This window comes from Marmota monax, unplaced genomic scaffold (assembly GCF_021218885.2).
Source record: "Marmota monax isolate L192 unplaced genomic scaffold, Marmota_monax_Labrador192_F-V1.1 WCK01_AAM20220418_F8-fsc00020, whole genome shotgun sequence".
NCBI classification, from domain to species: domain Eukaryota; kingdom Metazoa; phylum Chordata; class Mammalia; order Rodentia; family Sciuridae; genus Marmota; species Marmota monax.
In genome coordinates, this window is record NW_026692912.1 from 6,477,743 (window position 1) to 6,505,044 (window position 27,302).

Genomic DNA, 27,302 nt, shown 5'->3' on the forward strand with positions numbered 1-27,302 from the left:
GACAGAGGCCCCAGGTTTGGATTCCCAGATCTTCTTCCAAAAGCCACCGTAGCTATTCTGGTGCTGACACTTGATCTTACACCTTGCTATTGTTTTCTACAGACATGATAACTTTCTGTCTCAATGTCAAATCATAGTATAATCTTTTCTGAAAAAAGTTGTACCAGGCACAGTGGAGCACACCTGTAAACCCAGCAGCTTGGGAGGCTGAGGCAGGAAGATTGCAAGTTCAAAGCCAGCCTCAGTAGCTTCATGAGGCCCTAAGCAACTTAACAAGACCCTGCCTCTAAATGAAATATAAAGAGGGCTGGGGATGTGGCTCAGTGGTTAAGCGCCCCTGGGTTTAATCCCTCCTACCAAACAACAAAAAAGTTGTAATGGGCAATTGAACACAAGTAATAAACAGAACCACAAAACTCCATAACTAAATAGATATTATGGCGCATTAGGTAGCTATGACCAGTACAGTACATACATGGGCGATGACAATTATATTCATGAAAGTCACCTGACTCTACAACAATTGTAAGATTTCCTATCAAAATGTGAAAAGATGAGCACCTGAGAATCAACGAAACATAATATATTCATCCATATTAACAGCTTCGTTGTTAACAAAAAACTTTAAGGGGAAAAAAGCGCAAATATCCTTCCACAGTGAAGTTAATAAATTAGTGTACCTTCATACAATGGAATACTATGCTTCCCTCAAAAAGAACTACATGACATTACATGAATTGGTATGAAAGTATGTCCTTAGAATATTGTAAAGCCAAAAATTAAATTTTTTTAAAAAAAAGCAAGATGAAGAATGGTTCAACATATAATGACTGCATTTAACACGTAACTTGACAGTAGTGGTGGGTCTGTGGTGCTTCCTCAGAGATGTCCCTCCGCTTCTTGATTGGGGAATGACATTCTCACTCCAGGTCACCTTCCTCCATTCAAGGGGCTTTACAGTCTGAACCACAGGTATCGTGGACCCAGGATTCTGAGTCTTTTCCTCCTGCTTTCGGATCTTTTGCTATAAAAACCCTTTAAATGCCCTTGTCTCTCATCCTTCACTGGCTCACTTGCAGTGGCCACTCTTTCTCTACCTCCCCCACCCACTGGGCTAACCCTAAAGTTGAAAAAACAAACCTGCAAGAAAGTCTCAGAGAAAATTGGGCTCCTGGTTAATCAAATTATTTGGCACTTTGTTTCTGCTTCATTTTGTGGGAGAGTAACTCTGAACAAATTCAGTCATTACTTCCTCTCTGCCCCTGAAGTATCCTGCAAATACCACTTTATGCATTGTATTATTGTTATTATCATTATTATTTTTGTACTGAACTGAACCCAGGGGTACTTTACCACTGAGCTACATCCCTGGTTCTTAATTTTTTTTTTTTTTTTTTTTGAGACAGGGTCTCACTAAGTTACTCAGGGCCTTGCCAATTTGCTGAGGCTGGCCTCAAATTGGGATCCTCCTGCCTCAACCTCCCAAGTCACTTGGGACTGTGGGTATGCATCATCACACTTGGCCTATGCATTGTATTACTGACCCTTGTCTATCGTCTCCATTGAACTAATCTTTGTGTTCCCAGTGTCTAGGACAGTGGCAGTCACAGCATTCCTCACTGTTTAAATGCAAACAATGAGCAGTAAGAGGAAAGCAAAAGGCAGGGATTGTAGCTCAGTAGTAGAGCACACATGCCCCGCATGTGTGAGATACTGGGTTCGATCCTCAGCACCACATATAAATAAACAAATAAAATAAAGACATGCTGTCCATCTACAACTACAAAAAAATTTAAAAAGAGGGAAGCTAAGCAACTGATATTGTATTAACCCAATGGAATAAAGGTACTTGAATAAGACAATTTCGGCCCTTAAAGTGCATTTAATCTAGAAGAGAGTCCTACCCTATACTCTGAGTACAGAGAAATGGAAAAAAGTCAATGGTCATCAGGTAGCATTTTGAGAAAGTCATTGCTTTTGTAGAAAAAAGGGCAAGAAGAAAGGACTATGTGTCTCTGGAGACCAAGTGGCGATGGAGAAAGAAGCAAAGGTCACTGCAAGACCCTATAAGGTAAAAAGAGAACCCAAAGCTACATGAATACACAATGCACCCCCAACCTTACCCCAAAACAAAACAACAAACCCTTTAAAGAAGCTGTACTTTCCTTGGGGCTGGGATGTGGCTCAAGTGGTAGCGCGCTCGCCTGGCATGCGTGCAGCCCAGGTTCGATCCTCAGCACCACATACAAACAAAGATGTTGTGTCTGCTAAAAACTAAAAAATAAACATTAAAAAAATTCTCTCTCTCTTTAAAAAAAAAAAAAAAAAAAAAAAAAAGAAGCTGTACTTTCCTCGATGACAGAAGAGGGCAGTCTTAACCCAGAAATCCTGTTAGTCACCTAAACCACCAATTCTGCCCAGAGGCAATAGACAAAAGCAGTCTTCCTTTACAGACCCAAAATCAGACTCAAAACCTCTCAGCTTGTGAAAAGCTCTACACTTTTTAAAACCCACAGAACTAGGGGGGACAATCTATAACAAAATAAACATCTGCCAATAAGCATCTGAGGGTATGAAAGAAATACCTTTAGTCAGAAAATTAAAAACTAAGAAGAAATGGACACAAAGCAAAAGGAAATGGAACAGAAATGACTAAATTCAGGAAAGAAATGAAAGGAAAAGAGAACTCAGGTCAGAAATAAAAACTAAATTTTTTGATGCCTTAAAAAAAAGATTACAAGGAAACTGAATAAAGGACATTTAAGAAATACAGAAAAAAACAATTAAAAAAACATGAAATTAAAACAACTAAAAAAAATAATAAAGTGATTGAAATGAACTATACACAAAGATCCAACATATGTATAATTAAAGTCTCTGAAGAATAAGAAACATTGAAACAGAATTAATATTTAAAATATAATTCAAGATAACTTTACAAAAATAAGACCGAAAAGTAAATTATAAAAGGGGACACCAGATACCTAAGAAAGCAGATCCGGAATAATCATCCCTAAAACCTTTCTAAGTAAAACTAGGTTAAAAATCCTCAGGAGCTCCACTCAAAGAAATAAATAAACAAAAATCCAAAGACAAAAAAAAAAATCAACCTTCGTCTGATTTCTCAAAAGCTACATAAAAAGCAAGAAGGAAAATCTGAACATTTAAAAAAAAAACTCAAACCAAGTACATGGGAACTAGGATTTTTACATCCAGCTACACTATCTTTCTAGCCTCAAGCCTGGGTTCCCTTGATGCTTTGACTATATCCCTTGTGGCTTTGAAACTTCACTTTTTATTTTTTTTTCTTTTCTTTTTCCCAACCTTCCTCTTCCTGATCTTCTCCTCCCTGGTCTTCTTTTCTCTAACCTTTTCCTGATTTTCCCTGATCTCTCCTCCCTAATCTCATTTTTTCTGAATCACCTGTTTAAACACCCCCCTACCACCCCATTCTTGCTGATGGGCAGAATCACAGCCTTTGGGACAGGAGCACCCTGTGTTTCTCCTTTGCTAGCAAAGCAATAAATCTTCTTTTTCTTTTCTCTGGAAACCATGTCCTCATCATTGGATTGGCACTGGGGCAAGAACTGAGCTTTCAGCAACATTAAGGCAACAGAGAACTGTCTAAACATGAGAGAACTCAGGCAATACTCCTGAGAAGTTTCTAGATGATCTTCATCCAAGAAATAACTGAGGAATTTCAGTAAAAGGAATGATGGTAAACATTAGATACAATGAACTATGACTCTTAGACTAAAATAAAGATAGGGCAGGGTGGAGGAATAATATATAAATGGTATATGTTCTGATATTGATGCAACTGGAAAACAGAGAAGGGACAGCAGAAAATGGAAGTAGAATAAACTAATTGAATGTCATAAGAGCAACAAATGAGAGTTAAATATGCCATTAAAACCAGCAAATCATGAGCTGGGATTGTAGCTCAGTGGTAGAGCACTTGCCTTGCACGCATAAGGCACTGGGTTTGATCCTCAGCACCCATAAAATAAATAAATAAATAAATATATTGGGTCCATCTACAACTAAAAAGAAATATTAAAAAAAAAAAAAAAACCTGGCAAATCAGCTGGGCATCACTTGCCTATAATCCCATCAACTTGAGGAGGCTAAGGCAAGAGAAGCACAGTTTGAGGCCAGCCTGGACAATTTAGTGAGACCCTATATCCAAAAAAAAAAAAAAAATTTAAGGGGCTGAGGGTGTGGCTCAGTGATAGAGCACCCCCAAGCTCAATCTCTAGTACCACTCTCCAACCTTCCCCGGACACACACACACACACACACACACACCAAAAAAAAAAAAAAACTGGCAATCCAGATGTTTAAAAAGTTAAAGGGGGTGTGGGGACAGGAAAGATGCTGGAATGAGGTGGACATCATTACTCTAGGTATATGTATGACTGCACATAGAGTGTGATGCTACACCGTGTACAACCAGAGAAATGAAACGTTGTGTACAATGAATCAAAATGCATTCTGTCATATATATCTAATTAAAATAAATTAATTAATTTTTTTTTAAAGTTAAATGATATAACAAGAGATAGGTGTTTTGTTCTGTTTTGTTCATTTTTTTGTCTTTTTTTTTTTTTTTTTTTTTTTGTAGGCTGGGAGATAAATAAATAGTATAATACTTTTTATCCAATAATCTCTCCTGGCCTATTTCAGTGTCCCGAAGTTTATTTTAAAAAACAGACAGGGCATTTTAAAATGGCACAAATACAAAACAACAAAGAAGCCACAGAAAAAGAAATATAAGAACTGTAACATAATACACACAGTAATTATAATATAAAGTAATAGAACAGAGTTGAGGCCAAACATATCAGTCTATCAGTAGTAACTAAAAATGGGTTTAATTTACTAATTTAAAGGTTTAAAAGATTTTCAATTTGTCTTACAATGGAAGATACAACATTAAGCTATAGATAAGAGGGATACCTAGAATGAAGAGATTCAGAAAGGCTAAGGATGAAAGCAATGGCAACAATTTATCAAGACAAACAGAAACCATAAGAAAGTTGCAATCCTGCAACTGAGTTGTAATCCTGATGCAAGACAAAGCACAATTTAACCTGAAATCATTAAATAAAACAAAGGACCCATTTTAATGCTAAAAGCCACAATTCACAATGAAGATATACTGCAATCACCTTTATAAAGCAAACAAAAACAGCAGTTTAAGAAAGAATATAATAATTGTAGTCAGATAAAATGGCATACACCTGTAATCCCAGTGGCTCAAGAGGCTGAGACAGGAGAATGGTGAGTTCAAAGCCAACTTCAGCAACTTAGTGAGTCCCTAAGCAATTCAGAGAGACCCTGTCTCTATATAAAATATAAAAAAGGTGCCCCCCACCCCGGGGGGGGGGGGGGGGGCAGGGTATGTGGCTCAGTGGTTAAACCCCCCTGACTTCAATCCCTGGTACTTTAAAAAGAAAAAAAAAAGAATATAATAATTATGAAAGTAGAAATTAATGACATAAAACAAGAATCAAGATTTTTTTTCCTATAGTAGACCAGATAATTAAATATATTTGGCTTTCAAGGCCAGACCAGTCTGTCACAACTACTCAACTGTGCCTTTGTTCCAATAAAACTGCTTTTATGGAAAAAGGCAAAAGACCTGATTTGGCCTACAGGCCGTAGTTTGCTAATTCCTAATGTTGAAAGAGCAGAGAGAAAAAGAGAGGAGATCCAATTAACTAACCTAACTCTTGGACAGTCAGGCCTTTGTAACCATGGACTCCAAATCCATGGATTCAACCAACCTGGGATCAAAACTATTTGGGGGGGAAAATTAGGTCAGTACTGAACATATTCAGACTTTTGTTCTTGTCTTTGTTCCCTAAACAATATAGTACAAAACTATTTTCACAGAACTTGCATTATGTTAGGTGTTATATTGTTAAGCTAGAGAAGACTTAAAATATACAGGAGGCTGTGGGTAGGTTATATGCAAATCTACACATTTTCCATAAAAGACTTCAGCATCTTCAGATCTTGGTATCAGTGGAGTGCTGGAACAAATCCCCTATGGATACTAAGGGACAACTGTATTAACAAAATAGACCACTAGCTAATTTAATCCAGAAAAAAAAGAAAGAAAATAAAAATACAAGGAAAGATAATCTTCAAGAAAGAAGAAAATCCAAACAGTTAAACAGAACCACTTTGTAGGCCACTATGCAAATAAGTTTTAAAATTTAGATGAAACAGGTAATTCTTAGGAAAATCCAATTTACCAAAATGGACCCCATTCAAAAAGTTTAAACAGGGCTGGGGCTATAGCTCAGTGGCAGAGCACTTGCCTTGAATGTGTGAGGTACTGGGTTTGATCCTTAGCACCACATAAAAATGAACAAATAAAATAAAGGCATTCTGTCCATCTACAACTACAAAAAAAAAAAAGACCAGTTTCCATAAAAGGTGCCCCATGCCCAGATTACTGCATAAAATTTGATGAATTCTACCAAACCATTCATTAATTTGGATAGACCAAATGAAACATGAATTGTCCCAGGGCATAACCAATAAAGAAAGCCTTTCAAATTATTATTAAGAAGCAAGGAAAATATTGATCTTTAAATCTGATAAAGATAGCACCAAAAAAAGAGAAAATTTTAGACCAACATTATTTATGAATATTAGTGCAAAAATACAAATATATAATATATTTATTTATTTATTTATTACTAAAGAGGACCTGGGGTTGTGGCTCAGTGGTAAAGCACTTGCCTAGCATGTATGAGGCACTGGGTTCGATTCTCAGCACCACATATAAATAAATAAAATAAAGGTCCATTGACAACTAAAAAAATACTTTTTAAAAAATATTACTGAAGAGAATTTTCAACACCACATAAGGAACAATGCACCACAACCAAATGGGATATATTTAAGGGAGAGAGAACAAGAGTAAGAGGGATAGAGTTCATGCAAGTGAAAATGGAAATTTTTTGAAATTACAATAAAATTTAAAAGTTACAAGTGAAATTTTAAAAGAATATCTTATAGTTACGGTTCCTCTGCATTGCATTAATGGCTATTGAATTTGTCTGTTTTCTGTTGCTATAGCTGACTAACATAAGCTAGATAATTCCTAAGGAAAAGAGGGTTTACTCGACTCGGGGTTCTGAAGCATGGCACTGCATCTGCTGAGCATCTGGTGAGGGCCTTCCTGTGGTCATGGTATGGAGATCAATGGCATCACAAAATGAGATACAGCAAGCATGCTAACTGGGTCTCTCTTCCTCCTCTTATAAAGCCACTAATCTAATCATGGGCTCCCCACCCTTATGATCTCTTGTATTCCTAATTATTCTCAAAGGTCCCACCACCAAACACCATTAAGATGGGACTTAAGTTGGGAATTAAGTTTCAGCGTGAGTTTGTGAGGGAAAAAACACTGAGATGCATGTTCAGTCTTGGAGCCTCGTGTTTATACAGATGATTAAGAATGAGATGAACTTGTTGCCTTCACAGCAGTTAGGACCATTTAGTGGAGGGCTCCAATTCTAAATAACTTATTCATCTTTATGAGTAAAGATAATATTTTTAAAATGCCAATTTCTGTCTTGACCAATTGCAGGTACGATTTTTCTCAAGCTAATGGGTCCTAAGAGAAACAAGTAGACTGCAGATGTGACTCTTTCATCACAGATTACTGGTATACCATCTTTCAATTTATGGAAAAATATCAAAAACAATGTTAAATTATTGATGGTCTTTATTATCTATTGTTTGAACCTGGATAATGAGCACAGAAATCAGTCACCAGGAAAGATTTTTCAGGTCAACATCGATCTTAAACTGCACATTTATTAGAAACCCTGTATCATAAATCCACTTTAAGAGTTATGATTGTGGGGCCAGGGACATTGTGGTAAAGGTTTGCCTGGTATACATGAGGCTCTGGGTTCAAACCCCAGTACTGGAAAGAAAAAAAAAAGAGTTATGATTATGCCAGGAGTGGTGGCAGACACCTATGATCTCAGCAATTTGGGAGACTGAGGCAGGAGGGTAGCAAGTTCAAGGATAGCCTCCGCAACTTAGCAAGACCCTAGGACTTAATGAGACCCTGACTCAAAATAAAAATAAAAAGGGCTGGGGATGTAGATCATAGAAAAGCACTCCTGGATTAAATCCCTGGTACTCCCCCCTCAAAAAAAAATTATGGTTGTGCTTACTTTGGCAGCACATATGCTACAGTTGGAATAATAGAGAATATTAGCACAGCTGCTGTATAAGAGTGACATGAAAATTCATGAAATAATCCATATTTTATTATAGTTAGAAGAAATAAGTTCTGGTGTTCTCCAGCACAGCAGGATGAATATAATTAAAATGCATTAAATACCTCAAAATAGCTAGAAAAGAGAATTCTAAATGTACTCAACCTAAAGACATAATAAAATTTTAAGGTGATAGATATATTAATTACCCCAGGTGGATCAATCATTACTCAATTATTACATGGATCAAAACATCAAATTGTAGTTCATAAATTTGTACAAATATGTGTCAATCAAAAAAAATGAAAAGAGTGTGGGATTTCTAGGGCTTTATTCCCTTGGAAAAGTATTATGTTCTCTCTTTTCATTTTTTTTTAATTTATGAAAATTATTTTAGAAATATCTAATTGCATGCAAACCTTTGCTAAAAGGAGCTAAAAAACAAACATGGTTTTATATATAAATGATAAGGTTCTAAAATCCCTAATTAGAAATAGTCTAAATAGAGAGTTGGCTTTGCAATCTAAATATTATCAGAAAGAATGGCTATAAATCCACTATTCTGAAAGCAAAGTTACTATTTTTATTTCTGCTCTATAAATAGCAGTTATCATTTTGGTTATCCTCGATGTACATTTTGGGAGCAGTTTATCTTAGAAAGAACAAGAAGATAGAACACTGTCAGAGACTGGGAGTTTGTTATTTTTTAAAAACTCTTCTTTAGACAAATTTGGTATCTGGTTAGAACCACTATGAAATTTTTCAAGCTAAAATTATGTGACTACATTATTATATGGAGACGAATTTGGGGGGCTCAATCATCCATTCACTGGAAGATAATGCCCTGGGCTCAACCTTCCAACACAAGCAGGTAGCCTTCTACTCAAGCTCAAGTTCTTGTATTCTTGTGCCACACAGAATAATGCTCCCTGGGGATTGTGAGAGGGAACAGAATGACTCAACTTCAAATCTCAATTAAGAGAAACAATATTTAGGGAACACTGATTGAAAGAAATGGCTTCCAATCATACCCTCCAGTAGTCTAAAAGCCCTGGACCTGGTCCTGGGTCAAGCCGGATCTGTAGGGGGCAGGCATTCCCAGCGCATCTTTCCTTGAACACCCATGCTGAACTGTGCTTTCCCATAATATAATGAGCTATGTGGGCAGGCAACATAGAAATCAGACATATAAACCCCTCACAAAATGCTGTTCATGCATCGTCCTATTTATGAGACCCCCTGAAATCAGAAACGCCTATCTGATCTTCGTGTTAGGAAAAATATATATACTTGTGAAAAACACTGCCATGTTATAACATTATGGACAAGGTAGCAGCTCTCTTTCTGACCAGACCGGTAGAAAGCTTACATCCAAATATGTGAACCACCAATGAACAAGCAAATGGGTTATAAGGATATAAATTATTCTTAACCTTGTTCTTACTTCTTTTATGTTCCTGCCATTTTTTACCTTTTTTTCTTTAGCTTAGACTTATAACCTATTATCTTTTATGTTATATACTCATACGAGTCACTTAAAGTTTTTCTTATAAGTAGATGGGATTTAATTATTCTTTTATTTTTAAAAATTACACATTTAATATTAATGTAATAAATCACAAAGGAAAAGATTAGTAGATTTGATTACATAGAAAACTAAATGATTGGGGCTGGGGTTGTGACTTAGTGGTGGAGTGCTTTCCTAGCATGCATAAGACACTGGGTTCGATCCTCAGCACCATATAAATGTAAAATAAGGATATTGTGTCCATCTAAAACTTAAGAATAAATATTTTAAAAAAAGAAAGAAATCTAAATGATTTATATCAAAAGTATTGTTTATCAAAATTAAAAGAAACTGTAAAACAGTGTTTGACATATAAATAATAAAAGATTGATGTTTTAGTACATGAATAAATAGTATGTTACAATAAGAATACAACATTTGATAAATGAAATAAATACAGTAAACAGATCAATCAAGAAGTCTGGATGTTGAAAGAAATGAATTGAAGGAACCTAAAAATAATTTGAATTGCTTTCCTAACATAGACTCCTGGGACTAAAATGGATCCTTCCTGTCCAACCTCCACATCACAGAGGTCAATTACCTTGCTCCAGTGTGCTCAAGGTCGCTTACTTAACCTGTCTTCTCATTTCCATAAAGGAAAGGAAAATTCCCTACTCATTAAACCTCAAGGAAGGAACAGTAAATATGTAAGCTGACTGATAAGAGGCTATCAGTGGGTAGAGTCCATATATCACAAATCACTGCCCAAACAAGACACAGACTCTTGCTCTCTAGAACTTGCCTTTGCCCAAGTACAAGGGGCACTGCATGTATCTCCAGTCTCCAGGAAATAACAGTCTGCCCACTGTCCCTCTCTCTGTTGTTCAGCCTAAGGCTGGGTGGGAAACCTAGCCAAGGCTCCCTTGCAGATTCAATTGCCCATGTACTTAAACCTCCTCCTTCTCCAATGTAGCTTTTACCTGAAATCTGTATTGGGGTAGTTCTTGAGAACTCTCCCAGATCAATGAAGCGGATGCTTTACTTCTCATCTGTCTGTCTGTTCATCCTGTGTAACCTCAGTGAAAGGAGGGTTAAGACTCAGTTTCTCCCTGTAAAAATGTGGATATTCTGACCAGTATGTGGAATGTAAGGACAAGAGATGCCACGGGAGAGTGGAACACCCTGGGAAGAATTGGGGACTCTCGGTCTCTGCAGCTGGAATGCAGGAACTGATGAGGTACATATCTGACTATCAGGAAAACTTCATCAATCAGGCAACACAGTTATAACATGCAGGCCTCTTATACATGAGCAGGTAGAATTATTTAACTACCACTTTTCCCCCTGCCTTTTTTTTCTTTTTTTTCATCATGTTCCTGCCCATGAAGGCCTTTAAATTGCCCAGAAGGAGCTAAGATCTATGTGGTTAGTTCAATGTTGCTCAAAATGTGGGCTAGCAGTCTCAGCAAGGTCTGGAAGCTTGCTAGAAATGAAAATTGGGGGTGCCCACCCCAGACCTGCTGAATCAGAACTTCTGTAATGGATCCTGGGAACCAGTATCTTAATAAGCTACTCAGACAACTCTGCTTACTAACACATGAGACCCCCATGGAGAACATTCGTGTCTCATGCCTTTCAGAGTCTTCTGAGTGCAAAGACCAAACTGTCCACCCGAAAGCCATCCAGAGCTGTGGCAAATATGAGAGAAGGATTCAGGATCAGAGCTGGCCCTGCACTATACTGCTGTTTTCCTTCAAAGGGACAGGCTCTTGTGGCTACCTGGAAATTTATTTGTTATACCCCAAGATTCAAGAACAGGAGAAATGGTAGAGATTCTTTGTCCCACTAGGGGGAGCTGTGCAGTTAACACAGCCGGCCTCCAAGCAGCTTCCTCAAAGGGCCACAAAAGAAGTTTCCAAGGTGTCTGACCTTCAGGCTCTCTATCTATGTTGAGTAAATGTGCTCACTTATGGCCCAATAAGGGAGCCTCTTGGTTCTGCTGGTGCCAGGCACAGTAAGCTCACATTTTTATCTCCTGGAGGTTGGTTCTAGTTATACACCCCTGAGGTGAGGATCATCTTAAAGTTAGGGTGAGTCATAAAAGGCTTTACAGAATTCTCAATCGAGGACTACCAGGGATCCCTGGATAAAGTAGTCTGTTCCTCTATAAGCCAGAACCCTGTGGGGAAAGGGCTAAGTGGTAGGGTTAAGGTATCCTGAACCCCAGCCAAAGCTGGTAGCTTGTTAGAACTAGAACACAAGTCTCCTGACCCCCACCTCCAAGCTCCCCAACACTGTACAGATCAATTTACATATTTACCTTGTCCTGAGGTACAAAAACAGGAAGTCATCTCCACCTACCTGTTGGTGCAGTTGTTATCATTATCTGTACTGAGTGCTGCTCAGGAGAGCTCAGGAGGGTGATATTCACTGTATACTGGGTTGCCGGGTACAAATCCAAACACACTTCCAGAACTCGTTCCTTCGTTGTGAGGTTAAAAGATGTTGCATGATAAAAGTTATCCAGATACCATCTTTGACCCAGAACTTTAAACTGCCATGAGAATAAAAGAAAGCGCTGCATTAAATTTTCTGTTGGCTTGCAGATGTCTAGACTATAAGCAAAATGGAGACAAAACATGAAAGTTTCATTTATCTTTACCTATTGAGAATTATTTTTAATACTACAGTGAGCTAAACTGGGAATGTACTTACTAGAGTTATCTTACCTTACCCATTGAATTTCTCTCTCAACAAGGTATAAGACTACGACTAAATTGCATGACAGACAGACAAATCTTGGATGAATAAATACATTGCAGAATAATAAAATCCCTTGATGCCCACTCAAGTGAAAAGGACTGCACTGGAGCTACTGGGCAAAAGTCTTTTGCTTTCTTTTCACTGTAAGGAATCCATAGATGAGCTTCACAGTCCACAGTACTTAAACTTTTTCAGGACTACCTCAGATTTTGCAGTAACTGTACAATGGGACTTCAGCTGCTCCTTCCCATTAGAGCTCTAGTGAAAAGCTTTTCATCCACAGAGTCACCACACATACTGCTAACCAATCACACTCGACCCACCACCACTCAAGCAACAGATACAGAGAGTTACAGGGGAAGATCCCAGAAGTCAGATGATTGGCCCCGGATCAACCAGTGCATTTTATCTGGTGGAGACCATGGGTTTAGTGTTGGCATTGATGCCAATATTCCTGGCTATCCTACCCTTCACCCCTCCCCATCCCTGTCAATCACTCTCTTACCCATCAGTCTTCCAGGTCATCTAAGACCTTGACCCTTGGTTCATAAGGATTCCTCTCTCCCCCAACTCCTTGAATTCTCCTAAATAACTTAAGTGTCCTCATAGATAAGCCATCAAAATGTGGCCTCAGAGTTCCTTGAACTTGATGCTATGAACTTCCTCCACTCCACTTCAGTCACCCATATCCATGGCCAACCCCTAGACTAGGTCATCCTCAGAGCTGCTCCCCCAAGATCTCACAGAACCCTTCTGGACCATTACTGGTGACATATAACATGTGTTTATGTGTGTTTGGACAATAAGTATATTGTCTTGTGCAAATTGCTTTTGAATGTTTACTTTTTTCCTTTGGACTTAGACTGTTTCACATATTACATAAGTTAATCTTTGTCTAACACATTAAAAACAATCTTGAAAAAATTTTACTTTTCAAGGGCTGGGTTTGTGGCTCAGCGATAGAGCGCTCAACTAGCACATGTGAGGCACTGGGTTCGTTCTTCAGCACCACATAAAAATAAAGATATTGTGTCCAACTACAACTAAAACAAAATATTTTTTTAAAAATTTTTACTCTTCAGTCACTTTGATAAAAGTCATTTATTTTCTTAACCAAGTAGTTGGTTAATGGTCCCAGTCCATTCATTTAATAAACTTTGCTTTCTCAACTGATTTGAAAAGAAAAAAATCACTTTCATCATATATTAAGTTATTTGGGTGCTAGAATATGTTTCTAGGTTCAGGGTTCTTTCTAATGTGGAAATTTGAATGTTTCACTTGCCATTTTAAAATTCTTTGCATAGACATAAAAATAAAATTCAAATACAGAAGCACAGCATACAGGGCTTCTCACATGGGGCCACTGCTTAGACTTTTGTCTCATTTCTTCTTAACGCCCTTTGCTTTCTCTATTACCCAATATGCTACTCGACTCACCACAGCACCCTCTTCACCCTCACCCCAGTTCTTGTAACTGTCTAATTCCTGTTCATTTTTTTATGACTCAGCATAGTCTTTGCTTCTTGCTAAAAAATTTTTCCTAGAGACACACGTGTGCATACACACACACACACACACACACACAAATCTCCCATTTCATTCTTTATTTTTTTATCAAAGTCCTCATTATACCATGATGTAGTTGCCTGTTTATTTACATTTTTGTTTGAATTGGAACTTCCAGATCCTAATAGATGATATTCTTGGAGTAATCATTATAGAATAAATACTTAACTTTAACTTAATACTTACTACTCTCTGCCAGATGATTTGCTAGTCACTAAAAATGATAGAAAAGTAAAGCTTAATTCCTGTCTGAATCAACTTATAATTTGACTTATGTTGTTTAAAAAAATCAAGTTAAATGAGGTCCAATAATCATGCAACGAGTTCCTTAAATATCCTTGTCCAAATATGAATTTGACAGTAAAATAACCTGTAATTTTTAAATGCAATAAAATAAGAGTGTGAAATATTCAGGCAGGGGAAATAATAAGTCACTAAATACAGTGTCTTTCTTTCAATTCAGTCCCTCCCATCCATCTCATATCCATCTCTAAAAAGAAAAAGCACAAACTGTCTAAAATTTTATTCCAATAGTATGGATCATCACTTGGAGGTCACCCACATTTCTAAGACCATTCTTTGACAGATAGCATAAGAGATCTTCTTACTTGGTACATTCTTTCTGATCCAACTTTCCTAGAATGCCTGTTCAATTTCAAACAAGTTTCATTAAATATTGAAATATTGAAAATTCCATCATCTTCCAAGAGATCATCTTCTAAAAGACAAGAGAGAACACAGGGAAAGGTTGCATCATTTTAGCAAAACATATCATGGCTAAGGACAGGTGAGACTCCAACACCTTCAGAGAGCTGGGAGGGCGTATAAAACCAGGAAGGCCATTCACTCTGGCATCAGCATGCTTAGCTTCAAGTCCTGGCTCTACAACTTCCTAGTTGTATGAAAATCCAAGTCCCTGAACCCTTCTGAACCTGTTTCTCATTGGTGAAATCCAATAATCCAGCTTGCTTTCTTATATCATAGGCTGTTGAGAGAATCAAATGAAATATTTAAATATCACTGTAAATTAATAAAGCTGTGCCCTTTTTAGAAAGTTAATCGGATCACTTGGATACTCCAGAGTAAAATGTCATGAAGATAAGCAGACAAGTAAGTAGCCAGAAAGTCTGAGAATGAGGAAAACGGTAAATAAAAATCAAAGACCCTGGATTCAAAGTCTCAGGGCAGGTGCTTTTCAACCTAGGAAATGACCAGAGTAGATAACCTGACAGGAAGTACTTGTTCTCAGAGAAGTCGGTATATCAAGAGCTACTCAGCTGTGTTCCCCAAAGGCCATAAAATAATCAGAAGGCAGACTTGTTCAACCATTGTTCAGAAAAAGTCATTCCACCCCTCTGGCAGTTGAATCCATTCCTCCAATGTATTAATTTATTAATGTAGAAAAAAAAATACAGGTTTCTTATAACAAACTAAAGAACTCACAGAGAGTCCAGGAGTAACATGGTAATTTTTAAGAAAAGCAAATTTCCTAGTACACAAGTCTCTATATTTTCTGTCAATGAGAAAAATATGTTTGGTTTTTATTTTTTTTAATTTTTGTTTTGTGGTTCTGGGGATCAAACCCAGGGCCTCACACATACTCTCACCCGAACTTCATTGCCAGCCCCCAAGAAAAAGTTGAAATGTCTATTAGGCAGAAACTATTTTATAGCTACCTTTAATATGTATTTTTCACATGGGGAATCTCTGCCACCTAAAGAGGTATCAATGATAACAATAAGTTATCCTAGTCAAAATAGGGACTGTCCACAATATTTTCAATATCACCAACATACTCAGCAACAGGCAATCAGCTGAGAGAAAATATTCCTATTACTGAAAAATATATAAATTTGGTTATGAGAAAGAATTTGAAGACCTATCATATATGCGCTCCCTTACCTTCACAACTTTTCTTTTAAAGATTTCATAAGGACAACAGAGAAAAAATAGCCACATGTATGCATATGATTTTGAAGGATACCAGATGTATATATGAAAGAAATATATGTTCGTACGTAAAAAAAATACCACATAAAGTCTGTGCACAAACAGTACGTAAGCAGTTCTGTCTGCAGAGCTCCCACTCAGGATGATGCTCACATTATACAGCCATTACAGTCTGAATTCAGGGGAAGATGGAAGCATGAAGAAAGGTTTCCACTTCCCACACCCACTCCTAACAGAAATGACTGAGAATAAGTAAAAATGGGTCAAAATTTGCATTCAAGTTGGGAAGAAAGGCCAGTCCTCATATGTAAGGGTAGCAATTGGACAAATATATATATATATATATATATATATATATATATATATATATATATATATATATATATTTTAAGTTTACTAGACAATTCAGATAGGCAGTCAGGGCAAAAAAAGTACATAGACTACTATTATTATTGCTAGTAATAATTCCTTAGCACACTGGAGATCAGTAACAAGGAAGAAATTCCAAGCAGAGCCCTGGGGACCTGCAGGTTCCACTGACAGAAAGCCAGGGTTGACAAAAGAGATGGGCCTTCTTCCTGCCTCAGTGATTATAGCACCATAATGAAGCCAGGCAATGCGGAGCTGGCCCAAGGCCAACAGTTTACCAATTAAGATAGCAAGTTGCTCAGATTAAAGCTCTGGCTGTGGGCTTTCATGCTGCTGCTCCCCAAAGGAGGCTGGCTCACCCAACCAACAGTGAATTCTTCAGGAGGAGATCCGAGATAAGCACATTAATATTATCCAGGAAAAGGTGAGATCAAAAGGAATGCCATCCATCTTATTATGAGGGAAATATCAGACCTAGACAGAACTTTCATCTTCCCCAGAGGAGTAATCTAGAAGCCACTCCCCCTGCAAAAAAAAAATTTTTTTAAAGGTGGGGAGTACTATGAAATGATTCTACTGAGGACAGGGAAGGAGGGAAAATCATGTTTAGGGGGGCAAAGAGTGAACATACTTCTGGGGAAAAAAATAAGGAAAGTGATGATAAAATTAGGCAGCAACCATTTTGTACTTTCCGTTAAAACATTTAAAAATGGATTTCAACAAGAGAAAAGGATGACACAGAAAAAGAATATGACAGCAGAGGAAAAACTAGTTGAAAGAGGCAGAAATAAAAAGGGAACAAGATGAGACCAAGGAAAAAAAAAGAAGAAATGAAAGTGCGACAACAGAATTCAAAGTGCATTAGAAATGGCAATGATGAGACCTGCCAATCCATAAATGCACTGAGTATACAAATGTATAGAGAAAACAAGCTTGCTGCATATTCCCGGAAGGCAGAGGAAAAACAACAGACGTTACAAAGGAGGAAATGGGAAACCAATGTGGACAGACAGAAATTCCACATAGTTAGCTGGAAGAGCCGAAAACAAAACTTAAAAAAACAAACGATAATCAGAAATTAAATGAAAGAAAATGTTCCTAGTATATGGATAAGCCAAAATTAAGATTAAAAAATCTTACAGGGTAGTAGGAAAACTCAGTAAAAAAAAATATATATATATGAACATTTATGTTCCCCATAGACTAACATTTCATGAGGAAAGAGATTCCTGTCTCTTCCCTATGGAACTCCCAGTGCCTACAACGATGTCAGACACAAAATAAGTAGTCAATAAACACTTACCAGGTGCATGCATAAACAATTAATGTCTTGAATTTTACTGCTAATGTACTGCTAATTATGATATCCAAACTGAAGATCAGATTGCTTACATAGGATTAAAAAAAAAGACAGAGAGACTGGGAATGTAGCTCAGTAGCAGAGCTCACGCTTAGCATGTACAAGGCCCTGGGTTTCATCCTTAGCACCAGGAAAAATAAAAAGCTTCCTTTTCAAAGCTTTAAATTCCCAAAGCCAATGTGAACTGCTTTCAGAATTCTGAAAACAAAGGTTTATGTCTGGAGAATTTTATCTTCAATCAGGCCTTATTCACATGCAAAGGCAACAACAACAAAAACAACATTCTCAGATAATTATGGGCTCTGAAAGTATCCTATTCCCTCAGTGAGGAAAAGACAAAAATCACCGTTCAGATAGATATATAAAAATAGAGGAAAAATACAAAAAAAAAAGTGGCATTAAAAGATTGGCAGTAAGCACTGAAACTATTAAAATACATACCTAGGGGCTGGGATTGTGGCTCAGAGGTAGAGCGCTCTCCTAGCACAGGCAAGGCCCTGGGTTCATTCACCATATAAAAATAAATAAATGAAGATATTGTGTCCCACTACAACTAAAAAATAAATATTAAAAAAAACCCCACATACCTAAGCTTAGATAACTGCTGTAAGTATTGCTATAAGTCAATATAGACTAAGAAGCTGAAAATAAAATGCCATAATAGACCAAAAAAATAATTACAACAAAAGGGAGAGGGGAAGGAATAAAAGCAAACAGAGAGGCTGACTTCCCTGTCTCCTTCAGGGAGAAGTTAATAATTTTTTCAGTCTTAACATTAGTAATCAGAAATATGCACCCAATTAGGGTGTTCTTAAAAGTGTGGTCAATTGTAAAGTAGAAGCAAAAATTTGTACTACCTGACTCATTGAAAAAGAAATTTGTGTAGCAAAAAAGAAAACAACACATAAAAAGGTAGCCTTAAAAAAGAAAATAATAATTAAAAAAAAGAAAAGAAAAATAAGATGATAGAAGAAAAGGAAATCAGGTCACAAGTAACAATAATGCGAATTAACTGATCGACTCAAACAAAAGCTTTTCTGGAAAGATTCCCAGCATGTGCTAACTCCTAGAGTTCAGCTATATCAATGTGATCCATGAGCCATTTGCTACTAGTGAAAGAATCTGTAATTAAGGTAGGTCACAAACACAAATATCATAACATCAATATTGTGCAACAAATCAATTAGAATCTCTAAGAGAAACTGAGAAAAATGGCCGTGTAAGAAAAAAACAAAAACAGAAGTCCTGAATAACCTTATTAATAAGGTTGACATAAAACTGGATCTTACTCCACCCTCCACTTTATCAACCAGCAACTACTGAAATGACAAAACTTGGCCAAATAGTGAGGCCCAAGAAAATGTCAATCAATCCCCCAAAGCATATCAAAATGTAATAAAACTAGAAATTAACAATGAAGTGTAAAAATTAAAAAGGGAAAAAACTACCACTTGTATGACATAATTATAATTAATTCTTCAATCAAAGGAGAAAAATCAAAATAGCAATTATATAATGCTTTGAAAGTAAGGGTAAAGAGAATATATATTAACATTCTCATAAATAATTCTTCAACCAAAAGGAAAATCAGAATAACAATTACATCAAGCTTTGAAAATAAGGATAAACAGAATATGAATCAATGCCTCAGGGATTCTGCAAAAGCTCAAATCCAGAAAGGAGAAAAAAATATTAAGGACTTTTATCATCAAATAGGAAAGAATGGGGGTAAATTGAATTATGTATTCAACTCAAGAATTTAGAAATAGAACAATATAATCAACTTAAGGGAAGCACGGAGATGAAAATAATCAAGGTAAGAGAAATTAACAAATTTGAAAAGGAAAAGACAATTTTCTTCCAGAAAAGAAAAGTGTAACAAGACAACCCAAGAAAATCAACTTTTAAAGAGAGAGAAAAAAATTAAGAATCAGTGTAACCTGGAATTATATAACCTATAGCCCCAAAGGAGTTGTAAACAAATATTCCATATGCCATTCTGCCAATATATTTAAAAATCTCTACCAAATGAACATTTTTTTTGTGTGTGTGTGGGGGGGTGGTAACTGGTAACTAAGTCACATCCCCAGTCTTTTTGTTTTTAATATTTTAGTTGTAGATGGACATCTTACCTTTATTTTTTTATTTTCATGGGGTGCTGAGGATCAAACCCTCATACTTGCAAGGCAAGCGCTCTACCACTGAGCTACAATCCCAGCCCCAGCCCCAGAACTTTTTATATTTTTATTTTGAGACAGGGTCTCACTACATTGCTTATGGTCTCACTAAATTGATTACAACCTCGCTAAGGTGCTAAGACTGGCTTGGAATTCACGATCCTCCTGCCTCGGCCTCTGGAGGCACTGGGATTACAGGCATGGCGCCACCGCGCCCAGCCTGAATGGACATTTTGAAAGAAAATTAAAATTATGGAAATGGACTCAAGAAAATCTAGGAAACATAAACTGACCAAAAATCTTGGGAAAAACTGACAAAGCTGTCAAAGAAACATTTTCTTAACGAGGTGAAACTTTTATGAGCAAATGTGTCCAACTTTAACCAAAGGGAATCAAACAATGGAATGTGCAGGACTGAAGGGCAGAGAACGACAAATTTATAGAACAGACATAAACAGAGAAAGATGGGAAATGTTGAATGACGATAGAGACATACCTTTCTCCCAGCTGGGACGCCCCAGTATAAATGCTAATTCTCACTAGATGAACTTACACATTTAATCCAATTCCATTTAAAATTTCAGACAGAGGAAAGCAGTCCAAAGACATTAAATAACTCAGCTATAATTGTGCTTGTTCTTCAATGGTTGCAGAGTTAAGATGCAAAATCAGGTCTATCTGACCCCAAAAACCATGTTTTCCCCAGCGAAAGTCACTTGAAGAGGTAATCAGATATCTGTAAACAAGCTGACTGAACAGCCAACTCTTACTCTGACTCACAGTGACAGGTAAGTTTCAAGTCCTGTGATGACCTTTTAAAGACATCCCTGTAAATTCATTGCAGTTCATTAATTTTTTAGTTTCTCTAGATACATATTAATTTTATGATATCTTTCCTATTATTTACTTAAAAAGAAATTATTTTATTTTATTTCTCTATAGATATTGAGAGGTCTAGCTTATGTGATTTCATAGTTGCTGTTACATTATTTAGGTTGACAGACTTTCAATGTCACCTCCCAGTACCTAGCAATATCTGAGGGTTGAGGTAGTTTTTTTTTAATGAGTTTGTAGGGATTGATTGATTGATTGATTTTACAGTAGAATGCATTTTGACATATTGTACACAAATGGAGCATAGCTTCTTATTCCGAGGTAGATTTTCTTAAGTGGGACATCAAACAGCTAGTTAACTTCCCCAAAATAATAAATGATACCAATGGTTTCTCAAGGTATGTTATAAACCTGTCTTAATATTAAGAATTCTTTAAAAAAAAAAAAAAGCTTACTGTAATTGTCACAGTGCTGTTTTTAAAAAAATCCATGTGACAAGTATGTGCAGTGAAGTTTATACTCACTTCTGAAAGCTCCCTTTGGTCTACTCCTCTCTTCTGCTAACAGTGATATCTTATGGCTGCCTTCACTTTTCAACTCTGTAGAAACTGAATAGGAATCTTCCTACTAGACCTGTTCTAGCTCTGACCCCTGAAGTAACTATACACACACACACACACACACACACACAAACACACACACACATCTCAGAAAACCAACAGAAACTCTCCTGCCCAGTACATGCTAAAGCACATTCCCAGCACCCTACACTTAGCATTTTTCTAGAGGAAATGAGACTTCGCCTCCACCTACCAGCTGTCTGGAAACCAAGGATGGCAGGCACAGAGCGCCTGGGAGGGGCTGTGGAAATGCTCACGGTGTAGTTGGTGCCTTGGTACAGGTCAAGGCACGTTTCTGGGGTCCTGCTGTCTGTAGTCAAGTTGACTATCTCCTCATGAACTGATCCCACAGGGTCCAGCCGTTGCCCTTTTATGTGTATCTTTGAGAGAGAGGAAAAGACAAGAGACCCCACTAGGACGCTGGTCTGATCAACTAAGACTCAAGCAGGGAGGACAAATGGTCAACCTCGGCCATCAGGTCTCTGATGATGAGGTCCGATCAGTCCAGTAATCAATAAACCCTAAGAAGCAACATAAATGAGGAATCTGTCTAGGGAGTGCCACGCTGCCTGCAAATAATCACTGGTAAAGGGAGGAAGTCACAAACCCCAGGGCCGCTGGCTGCATTCTGTCACCAACTCAGCAGATGTTTCCAGGCTTGCTCTGGAGAGAGAACCCGAGTGCTTGGAAACAGCAATAAGGATGACACCAACTATAAAAGCAGCCCCCATGTTTACATCCTGTTGAATGACAAACAGATCAAACCTAAAGTACAAAATAACAAAACAATCGAGATATCTTAAAAATTCCAGTCACCTTTTAAAAATGGCAATGGGATTGGAAAGCAATTAGACTGAGATGTTCTTACAGAACCAAGTCCTTCTGAGTCATATTTCCCTGGGTTACTGTTCCTGCCGTAGCAGGAAAATGATCATTTAACTTACCACGTACACGATCTTGGAATTTACTCTTCCTGAGCTTGTTTGCCACCTCACACAAGTGTTATTAAACACTGACACTTCATTAATCTCTGTGGGTTTTTCTAGAATAGAAAAAGAGAGTCAACTCAAAAAACGCATCAACAGATTTCAGGAAAATCCTAGTTGTAGATAGTTTATCCGTCCAGCTAGTATGTCTGCCCATCACCATTCAGGCTCTGACTCTGATCCCGTATCAGCGATCTAAGCCACCCCAGACCGGTCACCCAACTTCTCTTCATCAGGAATGAGTCTGGCCCAGGAGAAGATTCCTGCTTGAGGATGGAGAAGAGTTCCAACCTGCGATTAGTCCCACGGGCCACTGGATGCCACTGTCGTTCCACTCAGGTAGGATGGAACAAGGCCCAGAGCTGTCCTGACCGGAGTCTCCCCTACACCTGCACAGGTCAGATCCACTTCCACTTGCTCATCCCAACTGAGTGGTGGAACCATTCACAGGGGGCAATGACAGTCACCACCGATCCTTAGGAGCACCTTGGGGTGAACTAAAATGAATTCTACACAAGGTTCTGGTTACTCCTAGGACTCCTTCAACTGGAGCCAAGTAATCCTGGTCTATTAAGAAGCCATGATTTCTTTGGGTTCTGCTTCTCTTAAGTACTCTGAAAATTTTCCATCTAACAAATCTGGCAATGTGGGGAAACATATTAGGGAACTGGTTCTCTGAAGGAACAGTTTCCAGTGGACCGGGTCAACCAATGACCTAGGAAGTAGTTCGGATAGGGGTTAAGGGACATCCAAATTTTCATTTCTTTAAAATCAAAGTTCCTGAAGATAAGCAAAACTATCACTACTGTACATGATGTCATCTTTCTTATACAGAGAGAACCCTAAGGACTCAACTGTTCTTAGGCAGAACCATAAGGCAACCTTACCGTTGGCTCTCCTTCTTACCCTTTCTTATCTTCTCAGTCTACACTCCTGGTCCCTTGGGCTGTATTTCCAATTACATAATAAATATCAGCCCTCTACCTCTGGCTTTGTTTTCCAGGAAACTAAGGCAAGATCCCAATCTTGAAGAGTGAGAAAGGTAATTCTTCATTCCAAAAAAATTAACCCTTCACTCGGCTCTTATTCCTTCCTTCTAGTAAATTTCTTCTCAGTCTCCAAAGAAAGCCTGAACCTCTGGCATGTATAGGGTCAATTCATTTTTCCCATGCTCAGAACCAGTGCCCAGTGTGGATTGCCCGAGTCTAGTGATCTCTCTGCCCGTTAACTATTTTATATCTCTACTGAATAATTCCATCCCAGCACTACCTGGATTCTATGCTCCACATTATCTGTTCATGGGTTAATGAGAATAAATGGAGTCTGAGAGAAATGATAACAGGCAAACTCCTACAGAGATACCAAAGGATCACGTATGGTTGTTAGAGTTGGGTTCTGGAACATCTCCCAAAGACTCATGTATCTTGGCTTGGTCCCCAGCTGGTGGCACTATTGGGAGGTGGTGGAAACTTCAGAACATGGGGCCTAGTTAGAGGAAGCAGGATGTGGCCTTAAAGAATTTATTTTGTTCCCAGACCACCTTCCTTTCTCTGCCCACCCCAACCTCTCATTTATCCGCCTCCCACTCTCTCCCCTCCGACTTACTGGCCACCATGAGGTGAGCAGGTTTGCTTCACCATGCTCCCCTCCATGATGTACAGCCTTACCACAGGTTCCCCACAAACAGCAAAGTCACATGATCATGGATTGAAGCCTCTAAAACTATGAACCTAAATAAACCTTTCTTTAAGTTGATTTTCTCAGGTGTTTTGTCACAGTGACAGAAAGCTGACTAATAGCTGTCTAAAGAATTCCTGGGTCTCTACATAAGTGTTTCTCCCCAAAACACAGATTATGTAAAATCAAAGAAATATTCCAGTTATGGAGATGGGTAACATAAGGATACAATGACCTTATCAGTTCACCTCTGTGGGTAACATAAAGATCATGTTGGCACCAGTCTTTTGTCAGCCTGAACAAGCCCTAAATGTTCCTGGCTCCTTCCTCTCTGCTGCCCTTCAAAACCCCAGAGCCCTAAACTTTAACTGTGCTTCCTCAAAACCCTCTAATGCTAATCACCACCTGATCTAGAAGGAAAAGAAAGTATCTCACCCCTCACCTTCTCTCTGAGTTGCCAGTAAAGCAAATTTCCTTCTCACTTTGGGTCCCTTGGTCACCCACACAGAGACAAGGAAGGAGTTTTCTTCCTTGTCCTTCCTTTTTGTTCATCCATTATGACAACTGAAGATGACATCTCAAAGACGCCATCTGCCTCCACCTGTGCCACACTCTGCACAGACGGGACCCAGATATGATCGTAGAGATGTCAGATACTTCATCCTAAGGAGCAGTTTAACAAAATTGAATGGAGTTTCTCTTCATGCATCTATAAATCAGTTGGAAACACCTCTTTACAAACATGTCAGATACTAAACCTCTATATTAATGTTCCCCCTTTAAAGGAGAACACTTGAGGAGATTTGCCCTTATTCCTATAGTACTAATAAAAACATTTCTGGAAGTCTCCTTTGGAACTGCCTCTAGGGCTCTTCATTCACTATTCACCACTAACAAAATGGCCACCAAATGTGCAGCATCCTACCATGCCAACCACTGGACTGTGAACAATGACCTAAACACCAGTCCTTCCCTTGAGGATCACAGTGCCTCATGGAGGAAGAAAACACAAAAGTAGGTAAGTTGCAACTCAGAAGTATTATTACAAAGCTGCACACAAGTAACACAGGCGTAGAGAAAAAGGAAATCAACTCTCAGTGGAGGACCTGGGAGACGAGCCTCCTGGAACTCATGACCCTAATGAGAAGATGAAATAGCAAGTCTGAAGCCTGGCACAGCAAAAGGGCATGGCATATTCAGAGTGAGAAAGGGAGGTCACATAACTGAGGAGGAGGAAAGATGGGAAGAGAGGCTGCCCAGGGAGCACAGGATCACTCTGGGAAGACGTTGCTTGCCAAGTTAAGTGCAGACTCACTTCTCTGAGCAATAGAGAGCTAAAAGCAGGAGAATGACAGGAACATATGTTTCTTAGATGACTCGAGTGCATTTTGAAGGAAGCACTAGAGCACAGAAGAACTGGAGGTCACAGAGAAGGAATATAATGCTATTTACTCAGTGATTCCCATACATCACAGATAGCTCTTGATAGACTTGATCTCACATTCTCAGCAGTCAAAAGAAGCAATAGTTAAAAACCGGAACAGAGAATATACATCGAGTATTACTATGAACCAGATACTATGCAAAGTATTTCAATTTTCGAAGCAACCCCATGAGCTAGACATTGTTGTGCCATTTTATAGACCTGAGGTTTAGGGATGTTAAGTAACCGGCCAAAGGTCCTAAAGCTAGGAAGCAGGCGAGTCAAGATTCTTAATTAGATGTCTCAGACATCACAGCTAAGAGCCTTGACTTTGAAGCTGCTCGGCCAAGAGGTCAAGAGATGGAAGGAGGGCACTTATTACAAAAACAAGAGGCAATTCTGAATGAGAATCAATAGGAGGTGAGAAAGAAGGAAGAGCGGGGAGGCTAGGCTGCCGGCCAGTCTTAAGCTCGAGCATCTGAATGGACCTCCTTTTACTGCTCTCCTAAGAAATAGAAGAGGGGGCAGACTGGGCCTGTGAGAAAGAGAGGAAGGGGCCCTGGTGAGGACGTGCTAAATCTGAGGTAGCTGCTGACTGTTCAGTCTCAAGAGCTGGGGGTCTGCAGGTGGTAGCTGAAGGCAGAGGTGCAGGTGGGACATCGAGGCAATCCAGAGAGGAGAGTAGCAAACAAACACCAAGACCCAAGGGAGCCAGGGGAGAAAGGGCAATGCAGAAGAGATGAAGGGGCTGGCCATGCAAAAGCGGTGTCCAGGAAGTGGAGGAGAGAGAGGATGAAGGAGTGTCTCTCCCTTGAGGGTATCTCCCTTCCCACCCCACAACCTCCTCATCCCAACCTGAGACAGGTTGTCACAGTCTTGGAGGCAAGCTCTACCTCTCTGTCCCTTTACCTATGGCTTTCTCCCCTGCTGGCGTGCCCACAGTGTCATGACCAGATCTGAGGTTTGACCTTGGGTAGAGGCAGGTAGAGCAGGCCTGTCCACCTGGAAGACATTCAGGTCTCAATGGCTTGAAAAATGAAGGCCCTTACAGCCTCCAATGGAACCCTCATGGAATTGGGGGAAATGAAGCCTCAAAGGGTGAACAAATATGCACTTTGGTTTTTCTTTACTCTTGTGTTTGGGGAGGGGGTGTATAAACATACAATGCACCTACATAAAATAAGTATTTTGATATTCTGTTAGAGTCTAATATTGCTCTGTGTGTGGTACTTATCACATTTGTAACTAAATTATAATGTAGTTCATTTTTTTAAATGTCTATCGCTCCTGAGCGAGGCTTTATAATGACAAGACCATGCTTAGCTCTCCATCCCCTGACCCTAGCACCTTCCTTAGACATAGACAATCAAAAAATATATGTCTTCTGGTTGGGTGAATGAATAGATGAATGGATGGGTGGATAATCAACAATACAAAAGTTCTGGAAAGGTTAAGAGGAACAAGGACTGAAACTAGAACATGGATTTGGCAGTTAGGTGGTCATTAGGAACCTTGAAGAGAGAAGTGGGTTTCCTGGATGCCCTTGTGTCCCTTCAGTAAACTGAGAAGAGGAGAGGAGGACACAGAGATGGTGGGCATCGACCACTCTTTCAGAAGTCCCCCTGGAAAGTCAGGGATTCCATTCTATATTCTTTTTTCTTTATTTTTGGAAATACTAATTGGTCATTCAGAATTCACATGACTCAAAAAGATGGTCAAGTTCAGTGCCATCTCTAGTTGAAACAGTACCTGATTGTAAAGGTAATATGGTGATCTTCTAATATGACTCACAGACCACTTCCAAAGGCCATCCCC

The 27,302-nt window shown here is 38.5% G+C and overlaps 1 protein-coding gene and 2 non-coding genes across 4 annotated transcripts in view; 1 reads left to right on the forward strand and 2 right to left on the reverse strand.

Annotated features, from left to right (window-relative positions):
- The window catches only part of Susd1 (sushi domain containing 1), a 116,366-nt gene that overhangs the window by 41,740 nt on the left and 47,324 nt on the right, over window positions 1-27,302 (reverse strand). For both annotated transcript variants that reach the window (XM_058581627.1, XM_046451606.2), the window contains exons 7-10: window positions 22,346-22,443; window positions 21,595-21,781; window positions 14,700-14,809; window positions 12,124-12,316 (exon numbers count right to left, since the gene is read on the reverse strand). In XM_058581627.1, coding sequence (XP_058437610.1) covers window positions 12,124-12,316; window positions 14,700-14,809; window positions 21,595-21,781; window positions 22,346-22,443 — 588 coding nt within the window. The remainder of the gene's footprint in view (window positions 1-12,123; window positions 12,317-14,699; window positions 14,810-21,594; window positions 21,782-22,345; window positions 22,444-27,302) is intronic.
- Window positions 4,617-4,745, reverse strand: LOC124097549 (small nucleolar RNA SNORA36 family). Its single transcript, XR_006853283.1, has one exon. It is a non-coding gene; the product is annotated as a small nucleolar RNA SNORA36 family (small nucleolar RNA).
- LOC124097540 (U6 spliceosomal RNA) lies at window positions 8,200-8,304 on the forward strand. The gene has a single exon (XR_006853275.1). It is a non-coding gene; the product is annotated as a U6 spliceosomal RNA (small nuclear RNA).